The sequence below is a fragment of the Callorhinus ursinus genome, unplaced genomic scaffold (genome assembly GCF_003265705.2).
Source record: "Callorhinus ursinus isolate GAN/ISIS: 27379988/994484 unplaced genomic scaffold, GSC_fseal_2.0 scaffold59, whole genome shotgun sequence".
Lineage (NCBI taxonomy): Eukaryota > Metazoa > Chordata > Mammalia > Carnivora > Otariidae > Callorhinus > Callorhinus ursinus.
Window position 1 is genome coordinate 8,903,034 of NW_027397121.1, and position 17,519 is coordinate 8,920,552.

The window sequence follows — 17,519 nt, forward strand, 5'->3', positions numbered from 1 at the left end:
TCGTTTCAGAAAAATTTTTTAATTCTTTTATTATTCTTTTTTAACAAACGGCCCCAGGGATAGGGGACCAGGGGAGGGGGGTGGAGGGGAAGCAAGGCCCCAGCCCCACAACCCCTCCCCACCCACCCCTTTCCCCCTTATATATTTATAATCTATATACAAGCCCCGGGGGGTGGGGGGCAAGGGGAATTCCCTCAGCGGGGTGGGGGCAACCCAGGCTCCTTGTCCCCTCGGGACCCAGGCTCCTCTGCCCGTCGGGAAGGCCCCTCTCGAGAAGGTGGCCCCGTCCGCTCCCAGGGCTTCGGCATCCAGCGCAGGGCATCCGGTGGGGAGGCCTGGGGGACAGTACACGGGCAAGGATAAGTCAGGGATGGACAGACAGGAACTCAGGTGGTAACTCTCGGATTCAGACTTGGGGCCACAGGGCTCTCTCCCTTCACCTGCTGGTAGAGGTCGATGCGCTGGGTGCGGAAGACTCCGCTGTAGGTAGAAGGCGGGGCCTTGAGACGGGAATTCAGGCCCGAGAAAGACCTACGGGAGGAAGGCTGTTGAAGGCAAGCCTGACACCTGCTCCCTGGTCCCCTGAGAATGCCATTAAGGCTGGGAAATCTGCATCCCCGCTCCCTCTTCTTGCCTTCCAGTTGGGGGAGTACGTGACGACCCGGGTCCCCCAAGGTTGCTGCTCAGTTTCCGATAATCCTGGAACGGCTTCAGTTCCACTGGGTGCAGCTGAAGGAAATAAATTCATGAGCCTCCTGCCTCTCACCCCAACTCCTGAGATCCTGAATCCCTACCCCGAGCTCTTGGGAGATCCCCAGCCCTTCAGTTCCTGTACCTTACCTCTGCTCGCCCCAAGCTAGGGGGGAAAGGTCTGGCAGGTGAAGGCAGCACCCGAGTAGCAGGAGCAGGTGGGGGCCGCACAGCCAGGCTGGGGGGCTGCAGAGCAGGGCCCACAGGTAACAGAGAAAGGGGCGGTGGGGCAGGAGGTGGCGCTGGTGGCAGGGAGCCAAAGTTCACCACAGGCAGCTGTGAGTCCACCATGGGTAGAAGCATCTACAGGAAGAAAGGGGGGGGGGGGCAGGGAAGAAGGTCAGAACACCAGCAATACAGTTAAGACAAATAAAAAAGCCAGAGGCTGGATAGAGAAATAAAATGAAGGACAAGAGGCATGACAAAAGGTACCTGCTGGGCAGGGGCCCCTGAGGGGAGGAAGCCGCTTTGGCCACCAGGTTGCAGAGGAGTAGAATAAAAATCTGAGGGGGATGGCAGATCCTGGCGCATCTGTTGGGGACCACGGAGACCAATGTCAACTCCCCCAAAAGCATTCCCCTCCCTTCCAACTCCTGAAACATAGCACCTGCCCACCTCTCACCTGAAGCAAGGGTGGGTCGGGCAAAGGGCTGGGGCAGAAAGCTGGAGAGTAAAGGAAGGAAGGTGGAGGGTACAGGATTCCTCCAGCTGGCAACTTCCCCAGCTCTGTTGCTTGCAGTGCGGAGAAATCCAAAAACTGGCCCTTGACAGCTACCCCGGAAAGCAGTGCCGAGGGGGGCGCTGGGCCCGTGGGGAGGTACAGGGGCTGTGATCTGGAGAAGACCAAAAAAAAAATCAGATGCAGGGGGAGGAGTCAGGAAACCAGGATCATTTACTCCTTTGTTCTGAGCTAAGCCCACCAGCTTTGGTAGCTTTGAAACGTGTCTTCCCCCTTCCCTCCCACGGAAACCCTGTTCCCCCTTTCCTTCTGAGATCAACGGGCATCTAGTCTTACCTGTAAGGGTGAAGAGAGGGTGTCCCAGGGCGGAAACCTCCATTGTTGGGATGTAACTGAGAGTCTATGGCTCCCCCCGAGACCTGTGGGAGGGCAAGGCTGAAGAATTCCAGTTTTTCTGGTCAAGGAAAGATCGCCCACCCCACTACTACAGTAAAAGCCAGGAGAAAAATGAAATCACAAATAATGATGGTTCACAACTACACAATCTGGAAAGGCTGGACGGTGAGGGATAGCAGGCAAAAGGGGGTCACGGGACAGGAAGCAGGACCCACCTGCGAACTGGGAGGCCCAGGGCTGCCGTAGAAGACCTCAGGGTACAAGCGCTGGCCTGAGGAGCTGGGCTCTGGGCCACAGTGCCCAGAACCCAGGTTCTTGGATTGTGGCTCAGCTGAGGCAGAAGCACTGGGGAGCAGCTCCCAGTCTCGGGATATGGGGATGGCCTGTGAAGAAACCTGGTCAGGAGCAGTGCTGACTTCCTGGACGTCCAGGTCACCCCCAGTCGTTTTCCCTAGAAACTGAAGGCCTTTCCACCGAACGCACTCACCTCAGTGACTGCTGCTAGCTCCTTCTCCGCTTTTAAACCGTCTCCGACCACTAAGCGCAGGTCCGAGTCCTGTGGTAGTGACGCAGCGGAGATCGACCTGTGACTCAAGATGTGCATCCCCCACATCCCACCTCCGGTCCTTCCCTTCCTCTCTGCCCACCGCAAGATACTCAGATCCTGCCCATGCACACCTTGTCACTGGTGCCAAACTGGACAGGGGGGCCTGGTCGATGAGATGGCCGGAGGGAGCCAGGCTCTGGGCCTCGGTCTGTCCGCGGCAATCGTTCTGTGCCAATCGGGCCGGGGGGCAGAGGTTGCTCCCGGGGCAGCTCCTGGTTGGGGAAGTAAAAGGAAGCCCAAATGAAGGAATGCCCAGAACACACAGGCAAAGGCAAGGAGGACACAAACGTAGGGCCAAAGTCAGAACCCCAGAAACATTCCTCTTCTCTTTTCTCGCGTCTTTTACCTTTCTGTCCCCATCATGGGGAGCAGGTGGCCGTCTCCTAGGAGCTTCAGAGGGTTCAGAGCCAGGTGGACCCTCACCAGGAACAGCATTCAGGGGTGAGGGGCCTCCAGGCCGCTTGGGAGGCCCCTCTGCTGCCCCCTTGAGTCCTCCATCAGGGGAACTTCGCTGGCTGCAGGGACCTGACGACACCTGAGAGTCCCCACTCAGGTCCACCCCACTGTCAGACTGACTCATCTGACAGGAGTGAAGAAACAATTAGTGAAGTCAAGGTAGAAAGCACCCCAACACCTAGCTGATGCTCACAAATACACAAACTGAAGAAAGGAAAGAAACGGAAGTGAGTAGCCCCAGACAACCCAGAACAGGTGGGGAAGAATCCCAGCCCAGACACTCCCTCCCATCATCACTTACCTCTGTTCCAGCCACATCCTCAAAAGGGCTCAGGGGTTCCATCCAGGGCTCCACGGAGCCAGACCGGTAACTCTTCCGGCTAGTGGCTGGGAAGAGCACCAAAAAGCAGAGGTTGAGAGACTGTCCCGAGACCACCCTGCCCCCTCCGCCCTCTGACATAGCTCTCCCCCATCCCCCCAGGCTTACTCACCAGTATGTAAACGGTTCCAGATGTGAGGGGTCAGGGCCTCAGTCCCTGCGTCTCTGCACTCTCCCTGGGGGCCTGGGCCCTCAGGCTTCGGGCCCAAGAATCCAGAGCTATGAGAAGGTGGCAAAGACTCCTACAGGTGAGAAAGGCCAGTGGCAAAACACAAATGAGGTGCGAACTGGGGACTGGAAGAGACTGGGCCAGAGTGCGGCAAACAAGGTGACAGAAGGGAGACAGGCAGTGACTAATATTGAGAATTTGGGAACAGGACACAGTGATGAGAACAGGGAAATGGAGAAAATGTAAGCGAGAACCTTCAGGAGTAAGGGCAGTGAAGCACCGCCTCAAGCTCCATCCCTCACCTCCTGCAGCAGCTCTGGTTTTCTGGGAGGCCGCTCCCGCCGTTTTGGGGGGAAGGTATTAACCCCAGCAGAGTCCCGGGGAGTCCCGCTCACCCCCCGCACCATCAGCCCTGGCTCCTCGAAGTGAGGGTCTAGGGAAAAGGGAAAATCCATCAGCCATCTGCTTTGCTCTATCACTGACCCTAGCTTTTCCTGTTAGCCCACCTCCCAGCCCTTCCCCCCCTGCTCAGTCAAGACACCCATCAGGGCCCCCAAAGCCAGACGACTCCTCTCTGCCACCTGACCTTCTCTGGGGATGGAGACATTCCCACCCTTAGCCCCTCCAGCTTACCCGAACTGACGCTGTTGGTGGTGGCGGCCCTCTGAGAGTCGTAGCGGGTTGGGGGCCGAGGGGAGGGGCCTTGAGGGGCTTGGGGAGGCCCAGGCTTGGGCCTCGAGTGCCCCCCTGGTGCAGCTGCACCCCCCTGGCGGCTGCTGAGCTGGGCCAGGGCCTGCTGGATGCCAGCGGGGTTGCTGTGGATAACCTGGTCCAGGCGGAAGACAGCAGAACTGCTGGGCGGTGGGGGGGGCAGAGGAAGCCCCGGGGGCCGCTCCTCAGGAGGTCGGCTGAAGAAAACAGAGCACCAGCTCCAATACTCCTGGAATTATTACCTTTCCCTACCGGTCCAATCCGCCACCCTCTCCCCCGTCCCTGTGAAAATCCAGGTGTTTCCAAGTAGGTCTAAGGAATTCTGGGTCTTTGAGGCGGAAAGCGAACAGAGAACGCATGCCTGCTCCCGGCTCCGCCGGTAACCGCTTCCCAGTTCCCTTCCCCAGGCGGGGCTGTTCGGGGTCTAGCAGCCCCCGTGCCCTCAGACCTCTCCCTCCTCCCCCACGCGACAGCCCGCCCCTACCCACCTCCGGGTCTTTGGAGAGGGCCAGCTCCTCTTGTCCCCTCGGCCCGGGCCGGTCCTCCCTGCAGGTCCCCCGCCACCCCCGCCGCTGCCGCCGCCAGCCTTGCTGCCAGGGCCCGGACGCCGGTTCTGCCGTTCCATGCCTGGCCGCTGACTCGAGAAGCTCCGCTTGCTCAAATCCTTGGCCCTCTGGCTCAGCTCTCCGCGGGACATGGTTGAGATGCCTGGGCCGGCTCCACCACCGCCGCCCCCAGAAGTTCCTACAGCTTTGGGGGCCAGCAGCGCTGGTGGGGGAGCCTCCTTGTCCCCCCGGCGCTCACTGGCGAAGTCGCTGCTCTCTGATGCGGTCTCCCATTCCTCATTGGCTTGGTCGGAGTTCTGGTTTGACAGATCAGGAGATTTGGCAGCTGCCCGGCGAGGGGGTGGGGGCATGGACGCGGTCTCCTCTGCTCCAGAGGTGGCAGCTGGAACGGCTAGGGAAGAGGGCTTGCCCTCGGCCCCCCTGGCAGCATTCTCCCGTTCCTGTTTCAGCCTCCGGAACCGAGGCGGTTTGTCCTGCTGCTGAGCCCTCCCGTGCCGCCTCCGTCGGGGCCGCTCCCCATCTTCCACCCCCATGGCCACGCTGCCGCCCCCACTGCTGCCTCCCCGGGCCACGGGGGACAGAGGCCCTGGGATCAACTTCTCTTTCAAAGGCTCCTTACTGGGTGGCAAGGGAGCTGATGGAGGCTTCTTGGGAACCAGGGACTTGGTGGGAGGGCTCCAGCCTGGACAAACGGGTGGAGGAGGCCGCCCGCCCCCCCGGCCCCGGCGGGATGGCACTCCTCTGGGAGTGAAGACGCGCCCACCTCGGGCGGTGGAAAAGCGAGCTGGGGCTGGCGAAGGAGGGGCTCCTGATGGTGGAGGAGCAAGAGGTACTTGGGTGAGCACTCCTTCCTTGGGCGGGGGAGCCTCCTTGTCTGAGGGGGCCAAATCACTCTCATGGGTCTCACTGCCCGTTTCTGAGCCCCGCTGCCGGCGCCGCTTAGGGATTTCTTCGTACTCCGAACCCTCGCTTCGTGTCTCGCTGGCAGTGCGGCCTCGAGGTGCCGGGGGCTGGTTCGGTCCCCCTGCCCCGCCTGCACGCCCATCATCTCCCCGGAACTCTCGGTAACTGCGGAACTCTCGGCTCCGGGCTCCCCGCCCCCGGCCCCCATAGGTTCCCCGAAAACCCCTCCCTCTGGCAAAATACTCGCCCCGGCCCCGGCCCCGGCAAGAGGCGGGACCCACTCTTTCATAGGAGTAATCCCTCCGGAGCCTTGGGGCAGGGGAAAGATTCCCACTGGGTGGGGTCTCCCTGGGGACCCCCATCTTCCCCTTCACCGTCTTGAGGAGCTCTGGCTTTGGAGCCCTGGGGCTTTCATCGCCCTGCTCCAGTGGCTTGGGGGGCAGCTCTTCGGCTTTCGCAGGTGGGAGGGGCTTCTTTATAGGCCCAGCCCGGCGAGGAGGGGCCCCTGGTTCCTCTGGAGGGATCCCACGACGACTGCTGCCTGGGCGAGGGCCCCAGCGGGTCTCAGTGCGGCTCTCTCTGCGAGGTGGAGGGGGGCCTTGGCCTCCAACTGCACGGCTAGGCTTTCGGCCGGCTTCTGGCCCCGTCAGCTGTGGGGTCTCCTCCTTGGGCGTTTCCTTCTTGGGTGGCAGAGCTTGTATCTTGGTGGCTTCATCACTGCCTGGGGGCCAGGGGAGTGGACGGGGCCCTGGGGGAGCTGGTTCATCCAGAGGAAAGCGAGGGATCGGGGGCCCAGTGGCTCCATTCTCAGGAAAGCCTGGATAACTGGCCAAATAGGGTGGCGGGGGGGGTCCTGGAGGGGTCTCGCTCCTAAAAAGACAGAAAAAACTAGAAATTAAGTATCTTAGAATGATGAAGACAGGAACTAGGTGGAGAAAGAGACCCCACACTCTGTTACCACCCCGACACTTCTCTTACATTTATTCCTGTCACCTCATCAGTAATCCAAAAAACCTTCTCTCCTAACCCAAGTCCTTTCACTGGCAAACGCACTCAGATCCACTACACAGACTCACCGCATCCCCTTGTCATCCTCATCGGCAGCCTGGCGCAGTGGGGAGGTAAGCGGGCGAGGATCGGTGGGTGTGGTGGTGAAGACATCTCCTACCCAGGCCAACTTTGGATCCACTGGTGGGGTGCCCCGATCCCGTAAGAGGGGAGGTGCATGGCGCTCAAACGGTTCTGAGCTTGAACCACCACTGTCTGAGCGCTCCCGGGGAACTAAGCCTGAGAAAACAAGAGGGATGAGAAAGCCAACCCTCTTCTATACGGCAGGCCCTCCGGCTCAAAAAGCATCTCCCCATTCTACTTCTGTCAGTCATGTCGACGTCAACTCCTCCGTCTCTTATTCCTGGCAAGCCTGAGCCTGACACGCTCTCCTCAAAGAGTCATCTTATCCATATCCACTCAGCTCCCCTACGAATGAATCGATGAACCCCCCCCCCCAAGTAAATCCTGGCCAATGAAAGACCACTCTTTCTTTCCTAAGGCCATTCCTGAAACGAAGAGTGCTCTCAGCGACACTAAGCACATACCCTCCCCCTCCTTCAACCATGACCCTTCATCCACGCAGTGAGATGCGTGTAGCCCTTCCCCAGGACTGCAGTGTCCCCTACCCCCCCCCTCAAGGGCTCTTACCAGAGGGGTGCACACCAGGAGGGTAGAAGTCCAGAGGGGGCCGGCCCTGGAGAAGCCGGGGGTCCACATAAGGAGGTATCATCATCCACCGGGGATCAAAGTTCATCGGGGGCATGGGTGGGGGCCGGCCCAGCGCACCTGGGTACAGGGCCTTGGGGGGCGGGGGCGGAGCCTGTGGAGCCGGCACCGCCCCCATGGTCACAGGCTGCGGTGGGGACGGTGGTACCGGAGCAGGTGGGGCGGAACCCTGTTGGTGCTGTTGCCACTGCTGCTGCTGCTTCAAAAGCTGCTCCTGGGGAGGACAGCAGAGGGGCCGGGAGGCATCAGGGCCCCGGCCCTGCCCCCGCGGGCAACAAGACCAGAAGCAAAGGTAACACGCACACGCGACAGACACTAGGACTGGATGGACACCTGTGTGACACACCAGAGACAGAAGCGGTAAAGGGACCCGGAAGGCACCTTCTGAACGGGGTGCATGGGGAAGCCAGGGAGGGAACTGCTCTTACCAGGGGAAAGCAGCTTCTCACCTGCTGCTGCCGCTGGAACCGTGGTGGCAATGACTTCTGATATTTAGGGTAGCCCAAGCCCTGGCTGGGGGGCTGCCGGGTGGGACCGACCCCATCACCCTTGGGTTCCACCTTTGGTGCCGGGGTCGTAGCAGGGGAGGGAACCTCTTCTGGTTGTTCAGAAGCCTCTTTTGAGGACAGTTGGGGTTCCACTGCGTTGACAAAAAGATAATCATCAGACTGACCCAGTCCCCCGAGAGACCTGCCACGAACAGCCCCACATGCTCCGCTCACCTCCAGCACCCTCTGAAGCTAAGCGCTTACTTCAAGAGCCAATGATGGTGGTGCGAACTGCCCGTGAAACCACCAAAGCAACAGACCCTGTCTTCAGTCTCGCTCCGTGCTGAGTTTTCGGAAAGCACTTTCAGATTACTGCTTATCCCGGAGCTCCGAGAGGAAAACCTCCCCCACCTTAAGTACCCGCATGAGTAAAGGGACCCCTTTTGTCCTCCACCACTGACTACCCGATACACCAAAACCACTGCCTTCTGCGTTTCCTCCCATGCTTACCAGCCGTGCCCTCGGCCCCGAGAGAGAACTAGGATGCCCAGGCGTGCCCTGTCGCCATCTCCGTACCTGCGCTGGCTTCGAAGCTGCTGCCACCGGTGCCGCCAGTGCTGCCACCGCTGGCCGGCGTGGGAGCCGGAGCCGCACCTGCAGTGGGTGCGGGCTGGCCAGGAGGGGGCTGGCTCTGCTCTTCCGCTTCTTTTTCTGGTGTCGGGGCTGGTGCTGCTGGAGGAGCTGGAGGCGCAGAGAGTTCTTTGGGGACTACAGGTGGCGCAGCTGGGGCAGGAGGGGCAGCAGGTGGGCCAGCAGGCTCTGCTTTGAGCCGCTTGTCAGGCGCCCCAAACTTCTCATCAAGTCGCTTGAGCTTCTCGGCGCAGGCTGCCCGGCGCTCCTCCTGCATGCGACGCTCTTCCTCTTCTCGCCGGCGCCGCGCCCGCTCCACAGCCAGGGAGATCTCAGATGAAGATTGTTTTCGCCGCTGCCGCCAGGCCTCATCCTCGTCTTCGGGTGCTGGGGGCTTGCAGGGAGGGACCCCCCGATCCTGTCAATGGGCAGACCCCGCAGGGCCAGAGATGTTAGTTGTCAGATTTCTCGTCTGTTTCACAGACTGACCAACTCTAGCTGTGGGGGCAGGCACCTGCCTTGGGTTGGTAGCCTCTCTGGGTAGGGAAAAACTCATCCCAATCTTACTCGTTTCCTCTCTCCTTTCAGAGACCCGAACACCCAGGCCTCCTCGTTCTTCCTCACTAGCGTCCCGGTTTCTTTTAACCCAGACTCCCGTAACCAAAGATGTTCCAGAGATGCTCTGGATGCTTTTCAGAGATGCTCCACTGCTTTACACTTTCTGTAGCCCATTCCTGACCCTCCCCCCAGCTTCCTCTATTATTAGTGCTTCAACTTCTCAGCCGACACTCATCTCCCACAACTGACCCTTCTCAACCCCTCATTGTAGACACTCACTGGGTAGTCCCCAGGGGGGCCCCAGTTCCCAGCGGGGCCCCGGTGAGGTGGGGGTGGGGGAGGCTTTGGGGCAGGAGGCCCCGACTCTGTCTCTGGAGGCCGAGAGGTCTCTGCCCAGGCCGTCTTGGGAAGGGGCGGTTCGCTGCCGGGGGAGTTGCCCTTTTTGCCATCTGCTTCAGGGGGCCGTTCCTCACCAGCAGCTGATTGGGATTCCTTGCTGTGAGCAGACCAACAGTGGAATTAAAATCAGCTGAAAACCAACTCCTTTAAGAGGGTATTACTGCGAGAGAAACTGAGCCCCCTAACTCACTGGCCCTCAGCTCCCTCCTCATCGGAGTCTCGCCCGTCTTCCTCATCACTGAACTTGAGCTTTTCAGTGTAGTCGACCTCTTCGTGGGCCCCTGTGGGGAAAAATGAAAAGCGATAAAGCCAAGCATTCGGCTCTCCAACCTCAGATCACTTCTGCAACACACGAAGGAATCTGGTATTACGTGGTGCGATGCACTCCCAACACCAACCCGCCTCTGCGCGAAGCCACACAGTGAGTCTTGGCATTCCCACACCTCTCAGTTCTTTACCAGAACTTGGCTTTCCGCCATGTGTATGCCCTACCCTTCAGTGTCTCCCTTTCTCCCACACAATGTCTCCCACACAATCCCCTATTTATTCATCAGATTTTGACTTCTGAGACCAAAATGCTTCATCCTTCATATGCACTAACCTGCCCAACCATCATCATTCTCCTGGTCCAACTGGTCAAACTCTTTGAGGTTATCCTCTTTAAGAATTGAAGGCCGACCTACAGGCTCTACAAGGCGCATTGGCGGCCCTGAACCCCGAGGGCCCGCCACACGGGGGAAACGGCTGCATGTGAAAAGACAAATGGGAGAGGGTCAAAGATGGCATGCTGTCAAACACATACAAGACTCAAGCCTCTGGGCCAGGAGACCATCTCCCTTTCTAAGAGGCTTCCCCTGTCCCCAACCGGAATCCAATCCCAGACCTGGATTACTCACCTGGGCCCATCAGGAGTAGGGTACCGGTAAGGCCCCTGGGGTCCATAGGGCGGAGGGAACGGGAGATATGGGGGATACATCTGCAAAATGGCCCAACAGCAGATGCTTAGAGGGACAAATATGCAACCAGCTCCCTAAACCTTTCGTCCTTCCCTCTATCACAGGCCCCTGCTTTCTTTCCGTCCCCTCCAAAGGCTAAGTCCTAGTTGCTAACTCTCTAGCTTCAAGTGCAACCACTCCAGAACAAGATACGCAAACTCACAAAGGGCGGCATCATTCCGCGGTAGGGAGGGAACTGGGGTGGGCCCGAAGGCTGTAGCGCCCCCCGGGGATCATGGCTGTGATGAAGTTTGGAGTCTGAGCCCTCCAGCTCATCAGGGCCACGCCCACCTCCGTCCCTCCAAGTTGTAGAATCTATATTTTGGAAAAGACAGAGAGGGAACATAACTAAAAATGATGAGGAAGAAGGTGAAGAAGGTGAATAAGCCAGCACTTAGCTCTAAGATGGAGTAAGGTACTGTTCTGGCCAAAACATAACCAACCACTCACTCACCCACTCAACGCACAAGGGGCAACCACTTACTTTGGGGGCGGAGGCTTGGTCCGGGCCCAGACGACTGTTCGGCAGACTCCCTTTCCTTGGCAGCCTTGTCCTGGTCGCCAGCCGCCTGCAGGGTCGGAAATTCCTCTCGAGAGAATCGTGACAGTAGGCTTGATGCCCTTCCACCTGTTGGGGTGCAGAGTAGCAGACCAAAAAATACCAAAAAACCGTATTTACTGAGAATGTACCACAAAAATCAAAGGCTGTGATAATACCAGACCATCAAATTCCTGCTTTCAAACTCATCCCCTATACACTGTGTACTCATTTCCCAATAAACAAGGTCAGTCCTGGGACACCCCGTCAGCCTCACGTAAGACAGAAACGAACTTGCTCATGTAGCCCATGAAACTGAATATGGGGCCCAAAATTTAGCCATTGAGAACCAAGAACACTTTGCTAAAGATATAGTGCAGGGCTCCTGCCTATCACAGCGCGCAGAGCAAGCTCTCCAAGCAGCCCTGCACTCACCATCTCCATGTGCTCCATGGGTGACGCTGGCTTGTGCCCAGGACTTTACCCCGCTTGGAACCGAAGGAGTGTTCTGGGAAAGCAGAGAAATAATAAATGGTGCTGCGGGTGGTAGAACTACAAACCACTCTTGCTCCCAGCCCTTCAATACCATCCAGTTCTTCCCATACCTCGGGGGCTGCTGGGGGTCGTTTCTGTTGGTTGGAGGCAGGCGTCTGTGAAGCCGGCAGTGGCTGCGATTCCAGCGGCTGAGCGGTTGAGGCATCGGAACTAAGGGAATGGTAGAACAGGAAGGTTATCTAGGACCTGAGATGCCTCCCCTACTTGTCCAATTGGTGGAAGACAGGAAGTGAACCCAAGCCCATTTGTTACTATTCACAAGTACTTGTGACAAAATACCATAACTTAGTCACCCCGTGTAGGCTGTCACCTGTTTGTTGATCCCTTCCTTCTACCTTCTACAGAAAGCTAAAAGTGTCATTCCTTAGTCCTCTGACAGGAGTCCTGGAATAACCAAGACAGACCGAGGCTTCCCTCGGTCTCTGGATCTTATGTGGCTGGGCTAGACCAAGCCCCAAACCATCCTGAAGTTCGAAGTTAAAATGGTCATCACTCAAGGTCCCCCAGACCTCTGTCTACCTCTTGGGGTCGGACTGCTCCTGTTTGCTTGCCCATCCTGTTCCGTCTTTCGGCACTAATGAGACGTTGGGGTCATTGCCTTTGTTCTCGGCTTTCAGGCTTGGAAGGTTGGCTGGGGGTGGCATACGCCGGGCAATGGCAACTTTCCCGAGACTCTGCAGGCCATGGCGAGGGGCAACTGGAGAAAAGATGGGAGGGTGAAGAACGCCCCACATGGGTGATTGGACAGCTTCCTACCCTAGGCCCCATTTGTACCTCCTCAATGTCTTATTACCAAACTTCTTTTAGAAACCACTCCTTCCTTTGCCCTCAGCAATCTCTGAAATTCCATTGCAAACACTAAGATGCATTACACTTGATGCTTCTTTGTTGGATGGTTCATCTTGAGCCTGCAGGGAGCAAGCTGGCCCCAGACTTCTCCAAATCCACATTTCTTTGCCTCCAATTCTTACGTGTCCAAAGACAGGGAACTACAGACACGCCTTTGTAGGAGGGTCACTGGTGTTCATCCAAAGCCCAACGTTCCCTATGGGACCCAAGATAAAGCTAGGAGTCTCTAGTGTTCCTCTGGTCTTTTGATTCTTGTACTATAACCATTTCCCTTCAAAGAGCTTTAAAATGTACGCCCCATTCATGCCCAGCCTCTAGAAATTAGGAACATCTTGGCAGGACCCTCACCAGCGGGTTTCTGGATCTCTAAGGACTTGCCCTTATACGTATCAAACAGGTTGAGCGAGGAATACTTCTTTCCATCCTTCCCCTTGGCAGTCGGCCCCGAGCGATCGGACATTGCGCTGGAAGCTCATTGAGTACGTTGGGTCCTGCAGGCACCTCCCCCAAAACGTGCCGGAGCCTGTGGGCCAGACACCAAAGTGTTTCAGTCTCTGCTCCCTAGATGCTCCTTTGCATTTTCGTTAGGGGCCCAGATACTTGGCCCTCTGATGTCTTTTCCTCCAGCCTATTCAAACTCTCCGTCCCTTTAAGCAACTCCTACAGAGCCCAAGTGCCATGGTCCTTCTTTCCCCCAGACACCTCTTGCCAAGGAAATCCAAATAACAAATCTGGTATGCTCCTAGTAGTAGAAACATACTTCCTTTTGTGCCAGTCTACAAAGGGTAGCCGCTTCTTCACTATCCCAAGTAATAATCTCTTCCCCCTCCACAAAAAGCATTCCAGAGATGTAAGATAAAACATGGCAAGTTCCAGCCCCAGAGAAAACCAGAGAGAGGCAGACAGCTCCATCCTGCATGAAACAGAGCTTTAAATCCCTGACTTATTAGACACCAGCTCCCTAACTGTGCCCCAGGTTCCTTTCCCAGCAGTCTCGCTCCCATCTGGGGAGGTTTGCACGAAGGTATGCCGGGAGTTTAACGATTTTATGAGCTTCCTCAGCCAGACTAGGGTCTGGTGCCAGGTTAATTCCTCATGGAATTGCGGCTTTACATACTCCCAGGCTACAGACCCCAAGCATTTGGAATATTCACCCCATTTTTTCCTACACTTGCCCCCATCCCAGCTCCTGGAAAAAAAAAATCTGGTCTTCAGATGAAAACACTGGTGGGCTCTGGCTTACCCTATGCAGATATGAGAAAAACAAAACATTATGGAGCCACCTCAAGCACACTCTGTAACCACGGGGCCAAAGCCAGAACCAACTTCATTTTCCTATTCTCAGTAAGAACGGTCATCAGCAGTCATTTCTTTCCCCAATATCCCTTCCTCCCCAAGCAGGCCAAACTCTGCATCGTCAGTTGGTTCCTGAGTGACCAGGCATTCATTTGTAGGAAGGAATGGCGTACAGGAAAGAGATGGGAGGTGGTGGGAAATCCAGGCAGGCCCACGATAAAAACTGGGTAAAATCAGGATGAAAAGCACGGAAAACTTTAAAGACAGGTAAGATGAAAAAGTGGGGTTGCCCTGTAGGTGTTTAAAGACTCCAATCTTTGAAAAATAAATAAATGAAGAAAAAGGGAATAGACAAATGTGGAGTAACACTAATAAAAGAGGACCAACACGAAAGCAGCTGGGAAATAATACATTCAACCAGAAATGGTAAAGAAAAGATACAGAGCAAAGGAAGAGGGCAATGTCAAGAGACCCAAGAAAAAAAGGGGGGGGTCGAGACAGGAGAAATAGGAAAAATGAAAAAGCAGAGAAAGACTGAGGAACGTAGAAAGCAAAAATGTAGGGTAAAAGCAGGGTTCCAGGGTGGGAGTGACTCGACGCGAAGAGGGGCGTCAAGAATGGCAAACTCGAGCACTAGGTGATGGGAGGGTGGCCCAATATGGAGGAAAGGAGACTCTCCGAGGATCGGCGGGCGCGGCCCACCCCAGACTGGCGGCGGGGAAGGGGACCCACAGATTGGGGTGAAGAGGCCAAGAGCGCAGCTGAGGTTGGGGAGTTAGGGGCCCAGGAGAAGGGGTCGCCCCATAAAGCCAGGAATGTGGGCGGTTAGGGGCAGGCCACAGACTCTGTGTGAGGGGCTGGAGGTGCGGGTACCAAGCTAGGGTATCAGAGGGGGAGGGGCAGTCAGGCCCCGGCAGCAGGAGGACAAAATGGCGGCGGCTAATGGCAGCTTCTCCTCCCCCCGGCCCGCTGCCGCCGCCGCCGCCGGCGCCGCCACCACCGCTCCCGCGCCGGAAAAGGGCGTTAGCACTCGGCTCCCCAGACTCACCTGGCCGGGTGCGCGGGGGTCCGGGACCGGGGCCTAGGAGCTCCCCGAGGTGGGATGGCGGTGGGGCGGGGGCGGATGGCGGCGGATGGCGCCGGGTTCGGCTCCTCCCGTCTCCCTCGCTCACTCCGCGGCTGGGCTCCGACTAACGGCCCATCCGGGCAACCGCCGCCCCCGGGAGCAGCCCCCCCACCTCCCGCCTCCCTCAGCGCATGACACGCCCCCTGATTTGCATAAAGGGCGGGGCACCGTCTACCCTATCCCTCTTTACTTCGAGGGCTGTCCTTATTTAAAAAAAAAAGCAGGGCGTGCGGAGCAGGCATAGGTTCTTTGCATAAAGAGGAGGGACTTTCAGGCGCTAGGACGCCGGTTGGCTAAAGAGACGCGCCCCCGGCGTCGGCCGTTAAGACGCGTAGAGGGGGCGGGAATGCAGTGCCTGTCGGCCGGGCGGTTAGGGCGCAGAATTTGTACGACTAATGGGGGGCGGGGGGAAGGGGCGGAGCGTGCGTCGTGCGTTCGTGGAAAGATGAGAGCGGAGAGACGTAGGGACGCGGAGAGTGGAAGGAAACGATGCAAGACTGGCAGTGCTTTCAGCGAGGATGGAGCGAGAGCACGGGGCGGAAGGGGTTAGCTGCCGGGGGGCGGGGCTTACGTAACCAGGGAAGAGTCCCGACTCACGCGTCCATTCGCCAGAGGTGAAAGCACCAAAGAGGCGGGGCCTTCTAGTTATTAAATCACGTCATGCAAATGAAGTGGATAGACAGGCCAATCCTGGGGTCCAGGGGAGTGTATCGTCGGCCCCGTGCAGTGTAGGCATTCTTTTGCTAGTTCTATTTATTTGCATAATACATGCAAATCGTTTGAACAAAGATAGGGTAGGAATGACCTCTTCGATCAACATATCGGCAACCAATGACTAAGATATTTAATTTTATAACCTATAATTTTCATGAATATATTTGTATATCTGATACTATTGGCGGTTTGTATTCTCTTCAGAATGGGTTTCATTCTGCGAAATGTGGTACTAGTTCCCTCCTTTGTCTCCTATTACTGTGCTCCTGTCAGACCGGCTACCCGTTCAGCAAATCATTCGACAACTGTTTCGAAGGCGTGAGAGATATCCACAATATATTATGAAAGTAGAGGGATAAAATCAGATCCTGCCTGGGGAAGTTCAGAAATGCTTCTAGAAAAACGTGGATCTTTTTAGATGTGAAGAACTAGTTAGGACTTAGCCAAGTTTGAGGAGAGGGTGCACAGCTCAGGCCCAGTGAACTCATGAGCAGAGACATGGTTTTAGGGATCCGTGCCTCTCACTTGTTGTGACTAAAGAGACTGCTTGTCCATTATGGAAAATGAGATCAGAAAAATTAGCAAGAATCCGGGCGCCTGGGTGTCTCAGATGGTTAAGCGTCTGCCTTCAGCTCAGGGTCATGATCCCAGAGTCTTGGGATCGAGTCCCGTATCGGGCTCCCTGCTCCTTGGGAGCCTGCTTCTCCCTCTGCCTCTCTCTCTCTCTCTCTCTCTCTCTCTCTCTCTCTGTCATAAATAAATAAATAAAATCTTAAAAAAAAAAGAAAAAGAAAAATTAGCAAGAATCCAATAACAGTTTTATCCTGAGGCACATTAAGATAGTTGAGATGACTTCAGTTCTTAAGCATTCAAAATGATTCTCTTGTCCCCCTCTCCCTGGTCACTTGCCACAGCAAAATTTCTTGGAAGAGTTATCCACATTCACTGTCACCAATTTCTCTCCTGTCATTCATTCTTTTTTTTTAAGATTTTACCCATTTATTTGAGAGAGAGAATGAGAGAGAGAGAGAGCACGAGAGGGAAGAGGGTCAGAAGGAGAAGCAGACCCCCCGCTGAGCAGGGAGCCCGACCACGCAAGACTCGATCCCGGGATTCCAGGATCATGACCTGAGCCGAAGGCAGTCGCTTAACCAACTGAGCCACCCAGGCACCCTCCTGTCATTCATTCTTAAACCAACTCCAGTCAAGCCTTTACCCCAATCTTTTACCCAGCGTGCGTGTATCAAGGACATAAGTCTCATGACTTGAAATAGCATTCATGTGCTGATGACTCCCAAATGCAGACCTCTCTCCCAAACTCCAGACGGATACACAGCTATGTACTTGACATCTCCTCTTGGTTATCTAACCGATCATTTCAAATTCAGTATGTCCAACACCAAACATTTGATCTCCAGACCCTCAAAATTTGCTCTCTTCACAGCCTTCATCATCTCAGTTGGTGGCAATTTAAAAATTATAGTTAAGCTAAAAACCCTGGAATCCTCATGGACTCCCTTCTTTATTTCACTCCCCACTTTCAAGCAGAGAGGAACTCCTGTCTTGAGAAAATATCCAGAATCCAGAATCCAGCCAATTCACTTACACTGCTTCCACCTTGATCTCTCACCTGGGTTACAGCTACAGCCTCCTAACTTATCTTTAGTCTACCCCTGCCCCTACTGCAGCCAGAGTGGGCCTTTTCTCAAAGGAGGCCTCAAAGGAATCCCTTGCTCAAAGTCCTACAATGCATCTCAGTTTCTCTCAAAGTCCTTAGAGTGGCCTACAAGACCCTAAATGACTTGACCTCGTGATTTTATCACTTGCCCTACTTCTACCAGGCATGTCTCACCTTGGAGCCCTTTTGCTTCTCTTTTCCTTGCCAAGCTGACTCTTCCCACAGAAACCCACATTGCTCATTCCTTTACCTCCATGAGGTCTTTGTTCAATGCTGGTCCTCTTCTCAATGAGGCATACCC

The 17,519-nt window shown here is 56.1% G+C and overlaps 2 protein-coding genes and 1 non-coding gene across 3 annotated transcripts in view; 1 reads left to right on the forward strand and 2 right to left on the reverse strand.

Annotated features, from left to right (window-relative positions):
* On the reverse strand, window positions 1-14,934 carry PRRC2A (proline rich coiled-coil 2A). The gene is made up of 31 exons (XM_025862545.2): window positions 14,749-14,934; window positions 12,753-12,927; window positions 12,075-12,252; window positions 11,606-11,705; window positions 11,436-11,508; window positions 10,947-11,090; window positions 10,626-10,777; window positions 10,364-10,443; window positions 10,069-10,211; window positions 9,658-9,748; window positions 9,348-9,564; window positions 8,457-8,928; window positions 7,842-8,032; window positions 7,315-7,606; window positions 6,693-6,903; window positions 4,636-6,486; window positions 4,070-4,344; window positions 3,739-3,869; window positions 3,380-3,509; window positions 3,190-3,275; window positions 2,779-3,012; window positions 2,504-2,644; window positions 2,313-2,381; window positions 2,041-2,208; window positions 1,766-1,848; window positions 1,373-1,583; window positions 1,183-1,281; window positions 841-1,053; window positions 635-729; window positions 441-531; window positions 1-335 (listed from the first exon to the last, which is right to left on the reverse strand). Exons 2-31 carry the CDS (start codon window positions 12,862-12,864, stop codon window positions 195-197), a joined length of 6,474 nt encoding a protein of 2,157 aa, XP_025718330.1. The 5' UTR covers window positions 12,865-12,927; window positions 14,749-14,934; the 3' UTR covers window positions 1-194.
* LOC112816191 (small nucleolar RNA SNORA38) lies at window positions 12,439-12,569 on the reverse strand. The gene has a single exon (XR_003206139.1). It is a non-coding gene; the product is annotated as a small nucleolar RNA SNORA38 (small nucleolar RNA).
* NCR3 (natural cytotoxicity triggering receptor 3) overlaps window positions 13,951-17,519 on the forward strand; it is a 26,890-nt gene continuing 23,321 nt past the window's right edge. The window contains exon 1 of the mRNA XM_073884824.1: window positions 13,951-13,967. The gene's annotated coding sequence lies outside the window, so the exon portion shown is untranslated. The remainder of the gene's footprint in view (window positions 13,968-17,519) is intronic.

Coding starts and splice junctions, on each gene's coding strand:
- PRRC2A (XM_025862545.2), bottom strand. CDS start 12,864: ATGTCCGATCGCTCGGGGCCGACTGCCAAGGGGAAGGATGGAAAGAAG. Junction 532..634: donor CGTACTCCCCCAACTGGAAG/GCAAGAAGAGGG, acceptor TTCCTCCCGTAG/GTCTTTCTCGGGCCTGAATT. Junction 336..440: donor GCATCGACCTCTACCAGCAG/GTGAAGGGAGAG, acceptor ACTGTCCCCCAG/GCCTCCCCACCGGATGCCCT.